The 12,301-nt window shown below is 49.2% G+C and overlaps 4 protein-coding genes across 4 annotated transcripts; 2 read left to right on the forward strand and 2 right to left on the reverse strand.

The window, feature by feature from the left end:
* Nucleotides 1–161: 161 nt before the first annotated feature.
* Z518_09221 (uncharacterized protein) lies at nucleotides 162–4,946 on the reverse strand (the record flags this gene model as incomplete). The annotated part of the gene is made up of 1 exon (XM_013413177.1): nucleotides 162–4,946. One exon carries the CDS (start codon nucleotides 4,944–4,946, stop codon nucleotides 162–164), a length of 4,785 nt encoding a protein of 1,594 aa, XP_013268631.1.
* Nucleotides 4,947–5,647: 701 nt separating this feature from the next.
* Nucleotides 5,648–6,550, reverse strand: Z518_09222 (uncharacterized protein; the record flags this gene model as incomplete). The annotated part of the gene is made up of 1 exon (XM_013413178.1): nucleotides 5,648–6,550. The coding sequence occupies one exon, from the start codon at nucleotides 6,548–6,550 to the stop codon at nucleotides 5,648–5,650; it is 903 nt and encodes a 300-aa protein (XP_013268632.1).
* Nucleotides 6,551–6,934: 384 nt separating this feature from the next.
* On the forward strand, nucleotides 6,935–10,092 carry Z518_09223 (uncharacterized protein; the record flags this gene model as incomplete). The annotated part of the gene is made up of 6 exons (XM_013413179.1): nucleotides 6,935–7,946; nucleotides 8,020–8,025; nucleotides 8,073–8,623; nucleotides 8,682–8,723; nucleotides 8,779–9,354; nucleotides 9,406–10,092. 6 exons carry the CDS (start codon nucleotides 6,935–6,937, stop codon nucleotides 10,090–10,092), a joined length of 2,874 nt encoding a protein of 957 aa, XP_013268633.1.
* Nucleotides 10,093–10,705: 613 nt separating this feature from the next.
* On the forward strand, nucleotides 10,706–11,138 carry Z518_09224 (uncharacterized protein; the record flags this gene model as incomplete). The annotated part of the gene is made up of 2 exons (XM_013413180.1): nucleotides 10,706–10,988; nucleotides 11,101–11,138. 2 exons carry the CDS (start codon nucleotides 10,706–10,708, stop codon nucleotides 11,136–11,138), a joined length of 321 nt encoding a protein of 106 aa, XP_013268634.1.
* Nucleotides 11,139–12,301: the final 1,163 nt, after the last annotated feature.

The following is a 12,301-nucleotide window of genomic DNA, read 5'->3' on the forward strand; positions in this document are numbered from 1 at the left end:
GTACTACTCGCAAAGAAAAGAGAGGCGGGGAGGAGAAAAGAAAGAAAAGAAGCCCAGGAATCACAGTATATGATCATGAAAAGGTTTCTTTATTCTCCAAAGCGTTAGGGTATATACTTTTTGTCCAAGGAACAATATCAACAATCCAAATATTTACATTATTAGTCTACGTTCCAAGATGCGTCATCATCGATATCGTCAGTATCCAATTCGGTCGGTGGTGACCAACCTCGAGCAGGCTCATCCGCAGTAATATCAACGGATTCTTCGTCGTGAGAAGTTTCTCGAATACCCAATGTTCTTCTTGCTGACTGATAGGATCCTGGAATGTAAGCGCGAAGGAACTCTTCTTTCTCTTCCTCCAGTTCCGCTGTCGTCGTCGTCGCATCTCCCCCAGTTTTGCGGAGGTATTGCGAAACTGTACACCCATCTGCATCTGTATGCCAAAACAAGCTCTGATCATGCGTCCAAAATATCTTCAATACCCGTACCGTCGAATATTGTACTGCGATCATTAATGGGGTGCGGCCCTTTCGGTCTGCAGCGGATGCATCTGCCCCTCGGTCGAGAAGAAGCTGCACAACGCCTTCGGGAACGTCACGACATTGACAAGCGTAATGTAAGCAGGTCCATCCAAACTTGTCCGCCACTTGTACGGGCGCTCCGGCCTGGAGCAATTTGTCGACAATTGATGCCCAGCCACTCTTGCAGGCTTCATGAATGGGGGTCCTGTCATATCTGTCTTTGGCCACGGCGGATATGCCTGCAGCAACGAGGATATCCACCAGTTCCCTGTGTCCATGTTTTGCTGCTGTGTGCAGCATGGATCTCCCAAGGGCATCTTTGTGAAGTATATTCGATCCCAAACTCCACAGCAGTTTCATAGCCTCTGTCTGGCCAAAAGTACAGGCTGAGAAAAGTGCTGTCTGGCCAGATTTATTTTCCATGATAAGGGAAGCGGATCCTCTAACGAGGGCCTTTATGATGTCGACACGTCCAGATCTTGCTGCATGGTGTAACGGGCTTGAACCTCGACTATCTTTGATATTAACCGGAGCACCCCATTCGAGCATCAAGTCAACCAGGTGGATCTCACCTCTTCTCGAGGCCAGATGAAGTGGCGTGGCTTTGGACGGCTTATCCCTGTCCATGGTAACTTTTGCACCATGCGCCAACAATTCTTGACACATGGAAAAATTGGCCACGTCCACGGCGCCTAGAAGAGCGGCGTCGAGCTCAAACAGTTCTTTTCGTTGTAACATGAGTCGAACGATCTCAACGGACTTGAATTGAACGGCATAGGCAAGTTCAGTGGACCTTTTGGGGATTTCGCGGTCTTTGGCAAATGAGTCGAGCACGGTTTGGACGAGTTCCGCATCCTGCATTTCAATGCTTTTGCGGAGGTATTTTGATTTTTGGGAAGCGTCGAGAGGGTCCAAGAGCCTCGCTAATTCTTCTAACTTGCGCTCTCTCAGTGCCAGAAATGTTTCGGTTTTCTTCTCCTCGGTCCTTCCCGCAAGCTTGTTGATGTTTTGCAGCGCCCGTATGGTATCCGGGAGGAGCGGCGTGGTAGAGTGGTCGAGGACTTGGTCAATGTCATCTCGACTTGGAAGTTCCAGATCGGGACTTTGTTCATCAAAAACCGTGCCCAGTGTTTCAAACAGGTTTTCTTCCGTCAGACGCCGCAGTAACTGGAACGAGTCATTTTCCGGGGGTCTCACATTCTCATGCTGTGTTTCTCGAGGAGCCTCCATCCAAGAAATCACAAGACCGTTGATATTGGGGGCCAGATGGCCTGCCTCGCGAAGATGATCCTGCCAGTGTCTGCTTGCATACTCTTCGGCGGCGAGCCGACCCATTCTCTCTTCAGGTCCTGGATCGCTTCTGGATTCAAGACTGTCCAGCAGAATCTGCAAACAAGTTTTACTCAGAAGCAAGTGCAATTGTCGATAGTTGCACCAGTCATTTGAAAACTTGATCTTGTCCGGTCCCAGCACTTCCGAGGACGCCATTCTGCCATGAATCACTTGACGGACCAGCTGACCGGCAAGATGGAGACCGTCACTGTCGGCGTGGACAAGCAATCGAAGATCTTTATCCACCAAGGACTGAAGTTCAATCACCTTTTTGTCTGGTGCGCCTTTCCACTCAACTTCCGGGGTCCGCGCAAGAATCTCTGCAAGCGCTTGGATTCGAAATGGCCCAAAGGCACAGGCAAGAAATGACAGTATCCAACGGCCCTTTTGACCAGCAGTATTGGCCAGATCGAGAAGAAGACCATCAATTTTCGCCCGATCTTTCAATTCCTCGAGTCGTGACTTCAAAAGATCGCTTGAGAGGGATTCCCAATGGGGCGACGAGTCTCTCAAGTGTTGTAAAGCCAAGTCAAATATCACAAATGATCGATTGGGGAGAGATAAAAGAGTCTCTTGTAACAGCTCTCGGTCTCTGGTTCCCAGTTGAAACCCATTCATCTCCCGGAGCCGCACATCGAGGTATTCCGCAAGATGCCTGTTCCAGGCGGGACTCTTCGGGAGGTCCAACACTAAACATTGGGCCCCGGTGATAAAGTTATTCAACACAGACATGGATGCTTCAGCATTTCCGGTCATCGCAGTGCTGACAGTCAAAAGGGCCCTGACTTTGCCGATTTGGAGGATCATATCCAAAGAGTTCAAAAGGTCTCTCGTGTGTTTGGGGTCGCATTCGTCAAGGCCATCCACCACGAGATTGATCGAGCTCCAGCATGTGTTCTCCAATAACATCCGAAGGGTTGCTTGTAAAATCGCGTAGGCTCGCAGCGGAGCGAAACGATTCAAAGCATTTTTGAATGGTTTCTCTTTGATGTGATATATGAGCACCTCATTTTGATCCAATGTTTGAGTAATCAAAGACCGGAGCATGTGATTGGGGGTTTGTTGAGATCTTTGATCCGACTTGAAGAAATATGATAGATTGCAAATTTTCGCGCTTGCCCGTCGGACCATCGCTCGTCGCGGTGGGAGATACAACCACTCTTGAATCGACTCGGCAATTCTCGTTTTACCACTGCCCAGATTGCCTCGAATCACAAGTGGTCTCGCGTCTTCTCTTTTCATCCACTCCACCACGAGCGGTTCGTTCCCAATCCACGTTGCGTCGACCTGATCTTGGGGCTTTGGTGATGTCCATCTTGCCGATGGCCAATCGATTTTGAGCCTGAAGTTCAAGTACATCTTGTCGATATCGATGGGCTCGGCGTCGAGTGACAGAGATGTACTCGTGGTCAGCCGAGACGGTGGCCTACTCTGCAGGTGAAGCTCTATACTTCGATGCCAATCGTATGTCCAGAGCTCTCCTGCGAGGAGGTCGCGAACCGATGCCACAATCTTTTTGTAGCCCTTTTCTTCTCTTGTTTCAAACTTGCAAATGGAAGAATGGTCCCCTTCGAGAACACCCCAAGATTCTTGAGGATGATACAGTCTAGTGATCTGCGGCGCGATCGTTCGCGGTCCCCGCTTCGTCATGGTTGCCTTGGTCTCAAATAAAGACAACACCGGAAGCGGACGCCTGTCCATCAAACAGGCAAAAGCAGAGGCTGTGGACCTTATCGAGTTGTCGAATCGTTGGCTTTGGACCTCTGTTAGTATTGTGTTGAATCCAAAGGAATCTGCAATGAGATCTTCATATATGTCTGTTGATGTGTTGACTCGGTGTGGCGTACCCAGAAAAATGATTCCTTTGGTTTGGAAGGGACTCGTGTTCATTGTTCTCGTCAGCGCATTTTTGACGACGTGTCCTCCGAGACTATGACAGATCCAAAGAATTGGATATTTGTTGGTCTTCTGGCGGATCTGCTCCAAGAGGTCACTGGTCAGATCCTCAATCTTATTCTCCAGAGATTCGACCGAGTTGGCCAACGTTCGACTCAAATCGCAGTCGTATGTCCAAATGGAGCAGCGGTCCACGTCTTTCGCTAGCAGATCTCGCGGCCAAAATGTATCCGATTTATTGCGCCACGTCCCCTGTGTGTCACAATGAGCCGAATGCACGAAAATGATATCGGCCTTCTTGCCTTGTTGAGGATCTTGAAGGCAACGTAAACGTTGCCCTGCGGTATTCCAGCTCCCCGGTGGACTCTGAAGTCTTTCATCTTTGGGGAGATCCTGTCCTAGCAGGAGGTCGCCGAAGAATGACACGCCATAGTGGACTTCGAATGGAACAACGTGAGGGGGAGAGTCCGGTGAATAGGCCATCTTGAGTTTGACTAGAGATCGTGCGGCCCAGGTCTGCGATTTCCGACTCGGCTTGTAGAATGGAGCCGTGATCCATGACCAATGTCGAGAGAAGAGGTGCGACCACGAGCTCGTGGCCCCGAGAGAATCAAGAAACCGTTCAGAAATAAGATTGACGCTAGAGTCAGCGTCAATGGTTGCCTTTGCGGGAGTCCATCCTACAGATCCAAGTTCTGCAACATAGACCTCTTTTGGCTGATAGGTCGGTGTGGGTTTGATCTCGTCTTCTGACTCTTTTGTGTCTGGATGATTAATAGGAGATTTTGAAGCTAGGTACTTCATCCGTGCTGGCGACGTTGAGGAATGTTGGGATGGGTCCCCAGATTCGGCACTTGGGCTTGAACATCGGACGGGATGAATTTCTCTAATTTTTTCGTTGGAAGTTCGGAGGTTGTCGATTGCGTCCTGTAGATCATTTCGACTCTTCGCGCTGATGAATGCCTCACGGACGTCCGATAGGCTCAGGCTCAACTGCTCCAGCTCATCCTTCAGCTCTTTGTTGAGATCTCGCGGGAAAGTGGAAACGGCATGGCGGATCTCTCGCGCAAGTCGACGAGCTTCATCCAGCAAATTGACTTTGGCCTGATTGTCTCTGTGACGCTTCCGCAGGAACGATGTGATTGCGATAATGTTCTGAGCGTAGGAACCCAAGGAAACAGCTGGATCTGACATAACTTGACCGGTCACGAGAAGACGCGTCTGTGAATTGGTTTCGGATTGTTGCTGGGTGATTTTCAATAATGCGACGGAGGAGTTATCGGTGTCAAAAACGTATGCGCGAGCGCCGCGAAGGGAATCGAGTGTCCACTGCTCATCGTTTGGTATTTTTCAATCATGGAGGGTGAGGCTAAGGACTCGAGGTTGAGTGGTTTTTCCCCCCTCCAAGAGACAGAAAAAGTGTGGCGGTGTTGCGACGCTCGTGATCTGGCCAGAAGCTACGTCAAGTGGCGGAAAGGCACCCGAGAACATCAGGGCCGGATGAGCCTGGTTAGTCCTTGGCTTGATTCCAGACATAGTTTAAAGCCTGCCTGGTTACTCACGGAGACCACAGACAGCCGCCAAGCTCACTACTCGCTAATTTTATCCCTCCCCAGGAAATCACCACATGGTATCGCCACAGTTGTCTGGTACATTCTGCTGGCATCCTGGTAGGTGGTGACGTGGTACCACCTTTCCAGCCTAATCTCCGACAGTATAGGATGTCTTGCTCTACGTTCACAGTAAATCATTGCTTAATTTACCAATCCGGCACGACTGACTCTCGGATCTCACCTCCAGAGATTTGTCCTAGACCCATCAAAAATTTCATCACTGGGCAGAATCGTAGTATCCGCCTTGCTGGCATGCTCCGGTCATCGGCCCCATTCTGAGCATCAATTGATTTTAGCCAGGCTTGCCGGTTGAAGGAATTGTGGGCCGCCAACAAAGGTCAGGTCTTTCATAATCTGATGCCCATTTTCTTCAAGCCTCCGCAGATAGTCGGGATGAATGTCAATCGGGACAGCCTTGCTCCTCGATTTACTTGGGCTAATCGTCACAATTCTTTCCCTACTCTCTCTACCACGCACAGTCTTCCAGACTTCCTTGATTCTATCCCAAAGGTCAATGTCGCCCTCTTTGATATTGATCACCAGTTCAAAATCCCCTTGGTCCTCGCGACCTATGAGCATTGCCACTTGAAATTTACTGATTCCTGATGACTTCTTCGCTCTCTCGTCTTCCACTTCTGCCGTCCAGTATACGCCATCTTTCTTGGTGGGCCGTCCCGAGAGAGTATCTGCCGTGGGAGTGGCCTGCAATGTATAGCGGTATGTCTCAGTCCACTCGTCTGAGTCCTCGGCAGTCCAAGTAAGGCCACCAGAAACGATGTCGAACGGTGCTGGAGGGCTGACGTTGAGAGAAGGCTGGATCGAGCTTTTCTTGGTCTTTTTCGACGTGACTTCGCTCATATAGACCCAATCTGGTTCATATAAATCCTCCACCCAGACACCGTGACCCGGCGTGCTGATTGCATTTTTCCGCACTTTGAAACTAGGTGAAAAGAAGTCAAAGCGACGACCTTTGACTCGAGTCCCAATATCAAAGCGGAATACCAGCAAGGTAGCCGGGTTTTGGGAAGGACCATCTAGGAAGCCATGAATTTGGTGGATGCATGTCACGTTCACATTCTTGTCTGAACCGGCAAAGTGTGCAAATGTCTCATCTCCCACGGATCTGAGCTCGCCTGCCGCTACGTCGAGCGTTAGGTCGAGATCGTCACCTTCACGAAGTACCATAGTTGGCTGAAAATTTGTAGTTGCTTCAACACAAGTTTCAGACAACAGACTGATCAGTAGGGAGGATAAATGCCGTACGCCCACGTTGAACCTGCAAGAATCAGTCCTCCCCCAAGAGTCTCAACGATCAGGCTGAAGAATACCTTGAGCTTGCCTGGCGGCTGAAACACGTGGACCCGTCTCATTATGCCATATTGGGATTAGGAGAGTGGACAACAGGTCAACACGGTCAGGCTGGGGGCCGAAATTTGTCGGTGGGTAGGGGGCTGGGCCGGTGTTTGTCTTGCATTTCTCCAGCGCAGGCCGGGCGTGAAGGAGCATTCTCTCAATGGTTTCGACGCTTCGGGTGTTGAGTCGAGAGGATGATGGTGCCAGAACGACAGGATGGCACAAGACTGGAGGGAGCGTGCGCACAAAGCCGTCGACACGGGCCCTGCCGCACTCCGCGACTTCCTTCGCCTGAAGGGTAATGACCCGCGTGACGACCAAGCTGTCGACCTCCTGGACTACATCCACACACAAGGGAGGAGCAGTGGTCTCCAGAATCTTTATAACGTCCTGTTCGACGCTATCAGAACCCCCAGCGGGCAGCACCGAGATCGATTTCAAGCAACCCAGGGCCAAAACGATCGAACCGAGCGAGAGAGGCGGAGACGACCATGGCATTATCCTGGACTGTCCTTGTACGGTGTCTTCAAGCTTTCGATGGACAATGATGTTAAGAACGCGCTGGGAAGCAATAAAACACCCACACCCTCAACGTTGACATGGTTGATCTGGGAAAATGCAAAGGAGGAGCTTTACTGCAGCGGTGCCATCATCGCATGCGCCACATCCGGGTTCGATATTTTGCTTCAGGAAGTGGTGGAGAAGCTAAAGGAAACACTGGAGGGACGGAAGCAAGAACAGCTTGAGATCCTGTTTCAGACTCTAGGAAATTCCAGTTCTGATTTTACGGCTCTTGGGAGCGCCATTGTCAACCGAACCGTCAATTGCTTCAGCACACTGTGCTTCTTTGAAGGGGCTGCCGAATACATCTTGTCAGAGGAAAATGTTGTGACCGGGAGCGGCCAGAGAGAACCCTTGCTCCATTGGACCTTACAACAAATCTCCGCAAGGCTGATGAGGGAAAGCTTTGTCAACGATGGGAACGACACGGTCTCCGACGAAGACGAAAAGTTAATGGAAAGGATAATCGCACTCCAACCTCGATTACTTACTCAGCATAACGCAGAAGGCCTTCCACCCTACATTGCAGCACTGAACATTCAAGAGGCGCTTCGTACTCGATCTGGAGCTTCGGGATACCAGGGTCTGAGCCAAATTATCAGGGACGGAATCCATGGTCAACTGAAAGACCCCGACGACTGGCGGCGTGCCTTATATCCTCATTCTGGTAAGAGCGAATTGGGCTCCCTCGTTTCTTCTTACGCGTCAGGAGATGATCAAAACATCCTAACAATGCTCAGATCTAGGTACTGGTCGCGTATCCTCGCCTACCATCGTGGCTAACCACAACCAGGTAAAGAAGTGAGCCTTGACTTGTCTGATTTCAACTATGGATCCCACTATTTTTCAAACTTCGTCAGCCACTTGGAAGAATTCAAAGATCGACTCAAGTCCTATGGCAAAAAGTGGGAATTTGAAGAGACCCTTCTCTACCTCATACTCCCCAATCTTCCCAAAAAGGAAGATCACGCTGGCCTGGCCAAGTTCCTATACTTTCTGAAAGAGAAGAATGTGAACAGAATTGTGAAACTAAAACTGCCCGACAGCCGTGGTCTTTACACCCATCAGTTTGTACATCAACATATCTTGAGTCTCTTCGAGATTGATGAATTTGACTGGGTAAGACTAGATGTTGCTCTCGATGGCTTCGGAGCAAATGCCTTTTGGACACACTGGTTAAAGAGGGTCAATTCTGTGCCATTTCTCAACTGGCCTTCCGAGTCTCCGACACCAAAGACCGAAACAACGCATCTTCGATCCATTCACCTCTACTCAAACGACGGCAAATTCTCAGACAACTTGATCGCTTTCAAGGCGCCGAAATTACTCCATTGCATGCAAGATGTATGTCTGTCTGAGTTCCGCTCCCCCGACACTCTTTGTCTGCTGACAAAACCTCCAGCTTCAAAAGATCCACTTAAACTTGGTCGAGCCCAAAGATAAGGTGGGTACATTTCGAGTTTTGGATGCAAAGCTTCGTCAAACTCACCTTCCGCCAGACATCCTTCAACCAAGAACAAGCTATGATCTATCGCGACTCCGTCCGCCAGGATGCCGGGCATTGGAATGGTGGTGTCACATTTACGGAAGGCGAGCGTATATTAAGTTGGAAAGAGTTCAGTATTGAGCTCGAATCCTCCGTTTCGCAGGTGGCAAAAGAGTACGTCCAGATGCTGAGTGATCCCCAGCTCGCCACTGATCGTCGCAGGTTCAAGTTTATCAAAGACCTCACAGTGTGTCGAGACTTTTTATCCTCCTTTCACAACATGAAATCCCCTCTCGATAGCAAAACTCGTCACTGCTATAGAGTATTTACGGAGCAACGGGTTAAAATTGCCATCATCGACACTGGTGCCGACCAGATGGAGAAAACCCTTTCGGGGAATATCGTTCGGGGCGTGTCATTTGTCAGAAGTGCTGTCGAACCGCATTCTGTTCTTCCATGGTTCACGCCTGGTCATCCCCACGGGACCCAAATGGCGGATCTCATTCGCAGTGTCAACCCCGAGTGCGAACTCTTTCCTATCAGAGTCGCATCCATGCGCAAAGATGTGGACATATACGCAGCCACCGAGGTGTGTTCGGAAGACGATATTCACCAATCTGAGCTAATCATTTGCTTTTAGGCCATCGACTGGGCAATTGAAAACGAAATTGATATTATATCCATCAGCTGGATTATAAAATTACCTCCATCGGGCCCAGGAGTGGCAACATTCAAGGGCGCCGTGAAAAGGGCGACCAATAACAACATACTGGTAATTTGCGCGACGGCAGACATCGGAGCCCATATAAGTGACGATACGTGGCCAGCCAATTGCCACAATGTCATAGCCATCTCGGCGTCGAATGCGTTTGGTCTCCCTATGCCATGGTCACACCGTAATGTCCATGCAATGCTTGATGGTGATCAGATCAAGACTCGAGGACCAAGCTACATGGGTCTGGACGAAAATGCCTATGAATCGGGCTCGTCAGTGGCAACCGCTCTTGCCTCCGGACTTGCATCACTTTGTCTATTTCTCGCCCGAATGGCCAACGAAGACGGCAAAGGGGAAAGGTTCAAAGATCAAAGGGTCATGAAGGTTGTCTTTCGAACGATGCAGGAGAATGATACGGATAAAGTGGTTGAACTATCCAAGTTTTTCGACAACTCGTTTAGACCGCCGGTGGGATTTCAGCGCGGTCATCAACCGCCACCTGACGGGCTAACCAAATTGCACTGGAGTAAATTCGAGGATTTGGGGAGCAAAGCAACTACCAGACGGCCCAACAGTCCTTTACCTGACTCTCCAGTGCAAACTCACCCGTGAAATTGCAATGCCAAGGCAATGCCTCGATAAAATACACGTGTCAATACTGAAAAAGGATGAAATCAAAGTTGAAGTTGTACTATAATAACATATACCTGGATGTCCGACACACCCAGATGCTTGTATATAGACTCTCTGCGAGCGATATTTGAGTTATTTGAGGAGAGCTTATCTGACGTCGATGGCCAAATCCTCAATGTCTGTGACTGAATAGGTGCTTGAGCGGTCAGACTCGGCATCTTCGATTTTTGGAGCGGTCCCGCTTCCTACTGACGAATCCGATATGACGGTTCCGATCCGCGGTCGTGTCATCCACTAAATCAAGTTTCCGCGCGACTTGTCCTCAGAGCTTGAAATCATCGTCATGCATTGTTATACCATGATAGGACGTCGCAATCAACCTCAGAGTCCCTGGTGAGAGCCATGAGCGCGTGGCATTGGTGTATGTGGAACGCGTCGCATCCAATACCTTGCATTCACTCTCTGATTTACAGCTGCGATACATGCCAATGGCTCAAAGAGGAGTGCAGAGGCTCTCCATGTCTGAGATGCACACGTTTGGGTTGAACCTGCGAATTCACCGATACTCGCAGTGGATGCAAGGAGCTATGGAATGTCAGTGGTCTTTCCGCTTGCCTCCTTGAAACGGACCAGAAAAGAGATTCCTGATGGCTTCATTGATCCAGAACGTGTAAGACTCCTCGAAGACCTCCTTGTTCATTATACCAAAAGTCCAGTCTTCGAGAAACCCACTCTTGAACAACTCGTCCATCCACTTCATATGGAATCAGTCGATGCAGCGTCAACCCAATCAAAAGGCACTACGATCAACAGCACCGACTCATCAAATGAAGATGAAGACAACAGCATTGATCCTGTGTCTTCTACAACGGCCGGTGAGTTGTCGAGTTATTTAGGATTATATGGCCACTTCCTTCTATCTGACATGCTGGCAGCTCGCACAGAAGTGCCATCCCAATGCCATTTTTCCACTAACGCTCAACGCAGACTCGACGAATGTCTTGAAGACTCTGATTCCGAAGTAAGTCCTTTTGATTTGTTTCATCGAGAAACATTCAGATTCATTGAACTCCGGGGAGTTCCAAGCATACCTCAGAACGTCAAGTTGACGGATCCACAAGACTTCAGTCCAGGCCAACCATAGTCGCCACTGCTGCTAAGGCCTATCCACCACCCGAAGCTGCGAACTTTCTCATTGAGATATCTTTTGGACATGTACAGTTCGTACATCTCAACTCTAGCAAAGCCCGAACGCTGCTCAGATCACAGCACACATAGAAATGTGTAATTCATTGTCGCCGGAGAATCATATCGCACTGACCCTCTATTACCCGGCAAAAATTCTCATTCCAGATACCACCACTCTCGCGTCGACAGAGAGCATCCAAGTACTCCTCCTTCTGGGGCTTTAGGATTTATCTATTGAGCCTTTAGGCTTTCGTACATTTACCTTGGAATCGCCAACAAAATGTTCATTTCAAATTGGATGCATCGTAAATACCTTAAAGGTATGGATGCTCGAACAATCGGACCAGCATACTGCTATGGAATAGCGGAATTCTCAGTCTTTTTGGGCAACTCCCAAGGGATCGGCACGTTTTCTTGACAGGCTGATGTCAGCATTGATCATTTGCCCAACATTTTAGCCATGATCAAATTTCACTGGAGCTCCTGAAGACGCTAGAGAAAGAATGTATGTGGTCGACATATTTCGGCTGAAATCCGCTATAGATCTTCATTGAAGAAAGCTCCAAAGAGATCCAGGATATCAATACTTGCTTCCATGCTATAACTAAAGGAAGAACTCGACGACATCCTGGAAAAGCGGACCTAAGCAAACACATTGCAGAGATATAACACCAAGCAAAAACTCTTTGCTCAAATTCAACGTCCACTTGGCCTTAACTTATCATTTTGCCCAAGTCTATATTGGACGCCCATTCATCCTCGATTTCTCACGAAAACAGCACTATACAATCAGACTCAGATACTCTGGCTTGTTCCAAAATCAGGACCTTGGTATCAAGGTCCATCCAGAGTGCCTTGGACATCATTGACCTGTGTCAAACACTGCGAGACGAAGCAGGACCGATCAGGGCATCATACACCGAATTCACCTGTCAAACTAAGGGTCCAAATTGAGATGTACTGAAATGCTCTGCTTCTTTGGCAACTGGTCCCACCAGAT

Source organism: Rhinocladiella mackenziei (assembly GCF_000835555.1).
Source record: "Rhinocladiella mackenziei CBS 650.93 unplaced genomic scaffold supercont1.7, whole genome shotgun sequence".
NCBI lineage: Eukaryota > Fungi > Ascomycota > Eurotiomycetes > Chaetothyriales > Herpotrichiellaceae > Rhinocladiella > Rhinocladiella mackenziei.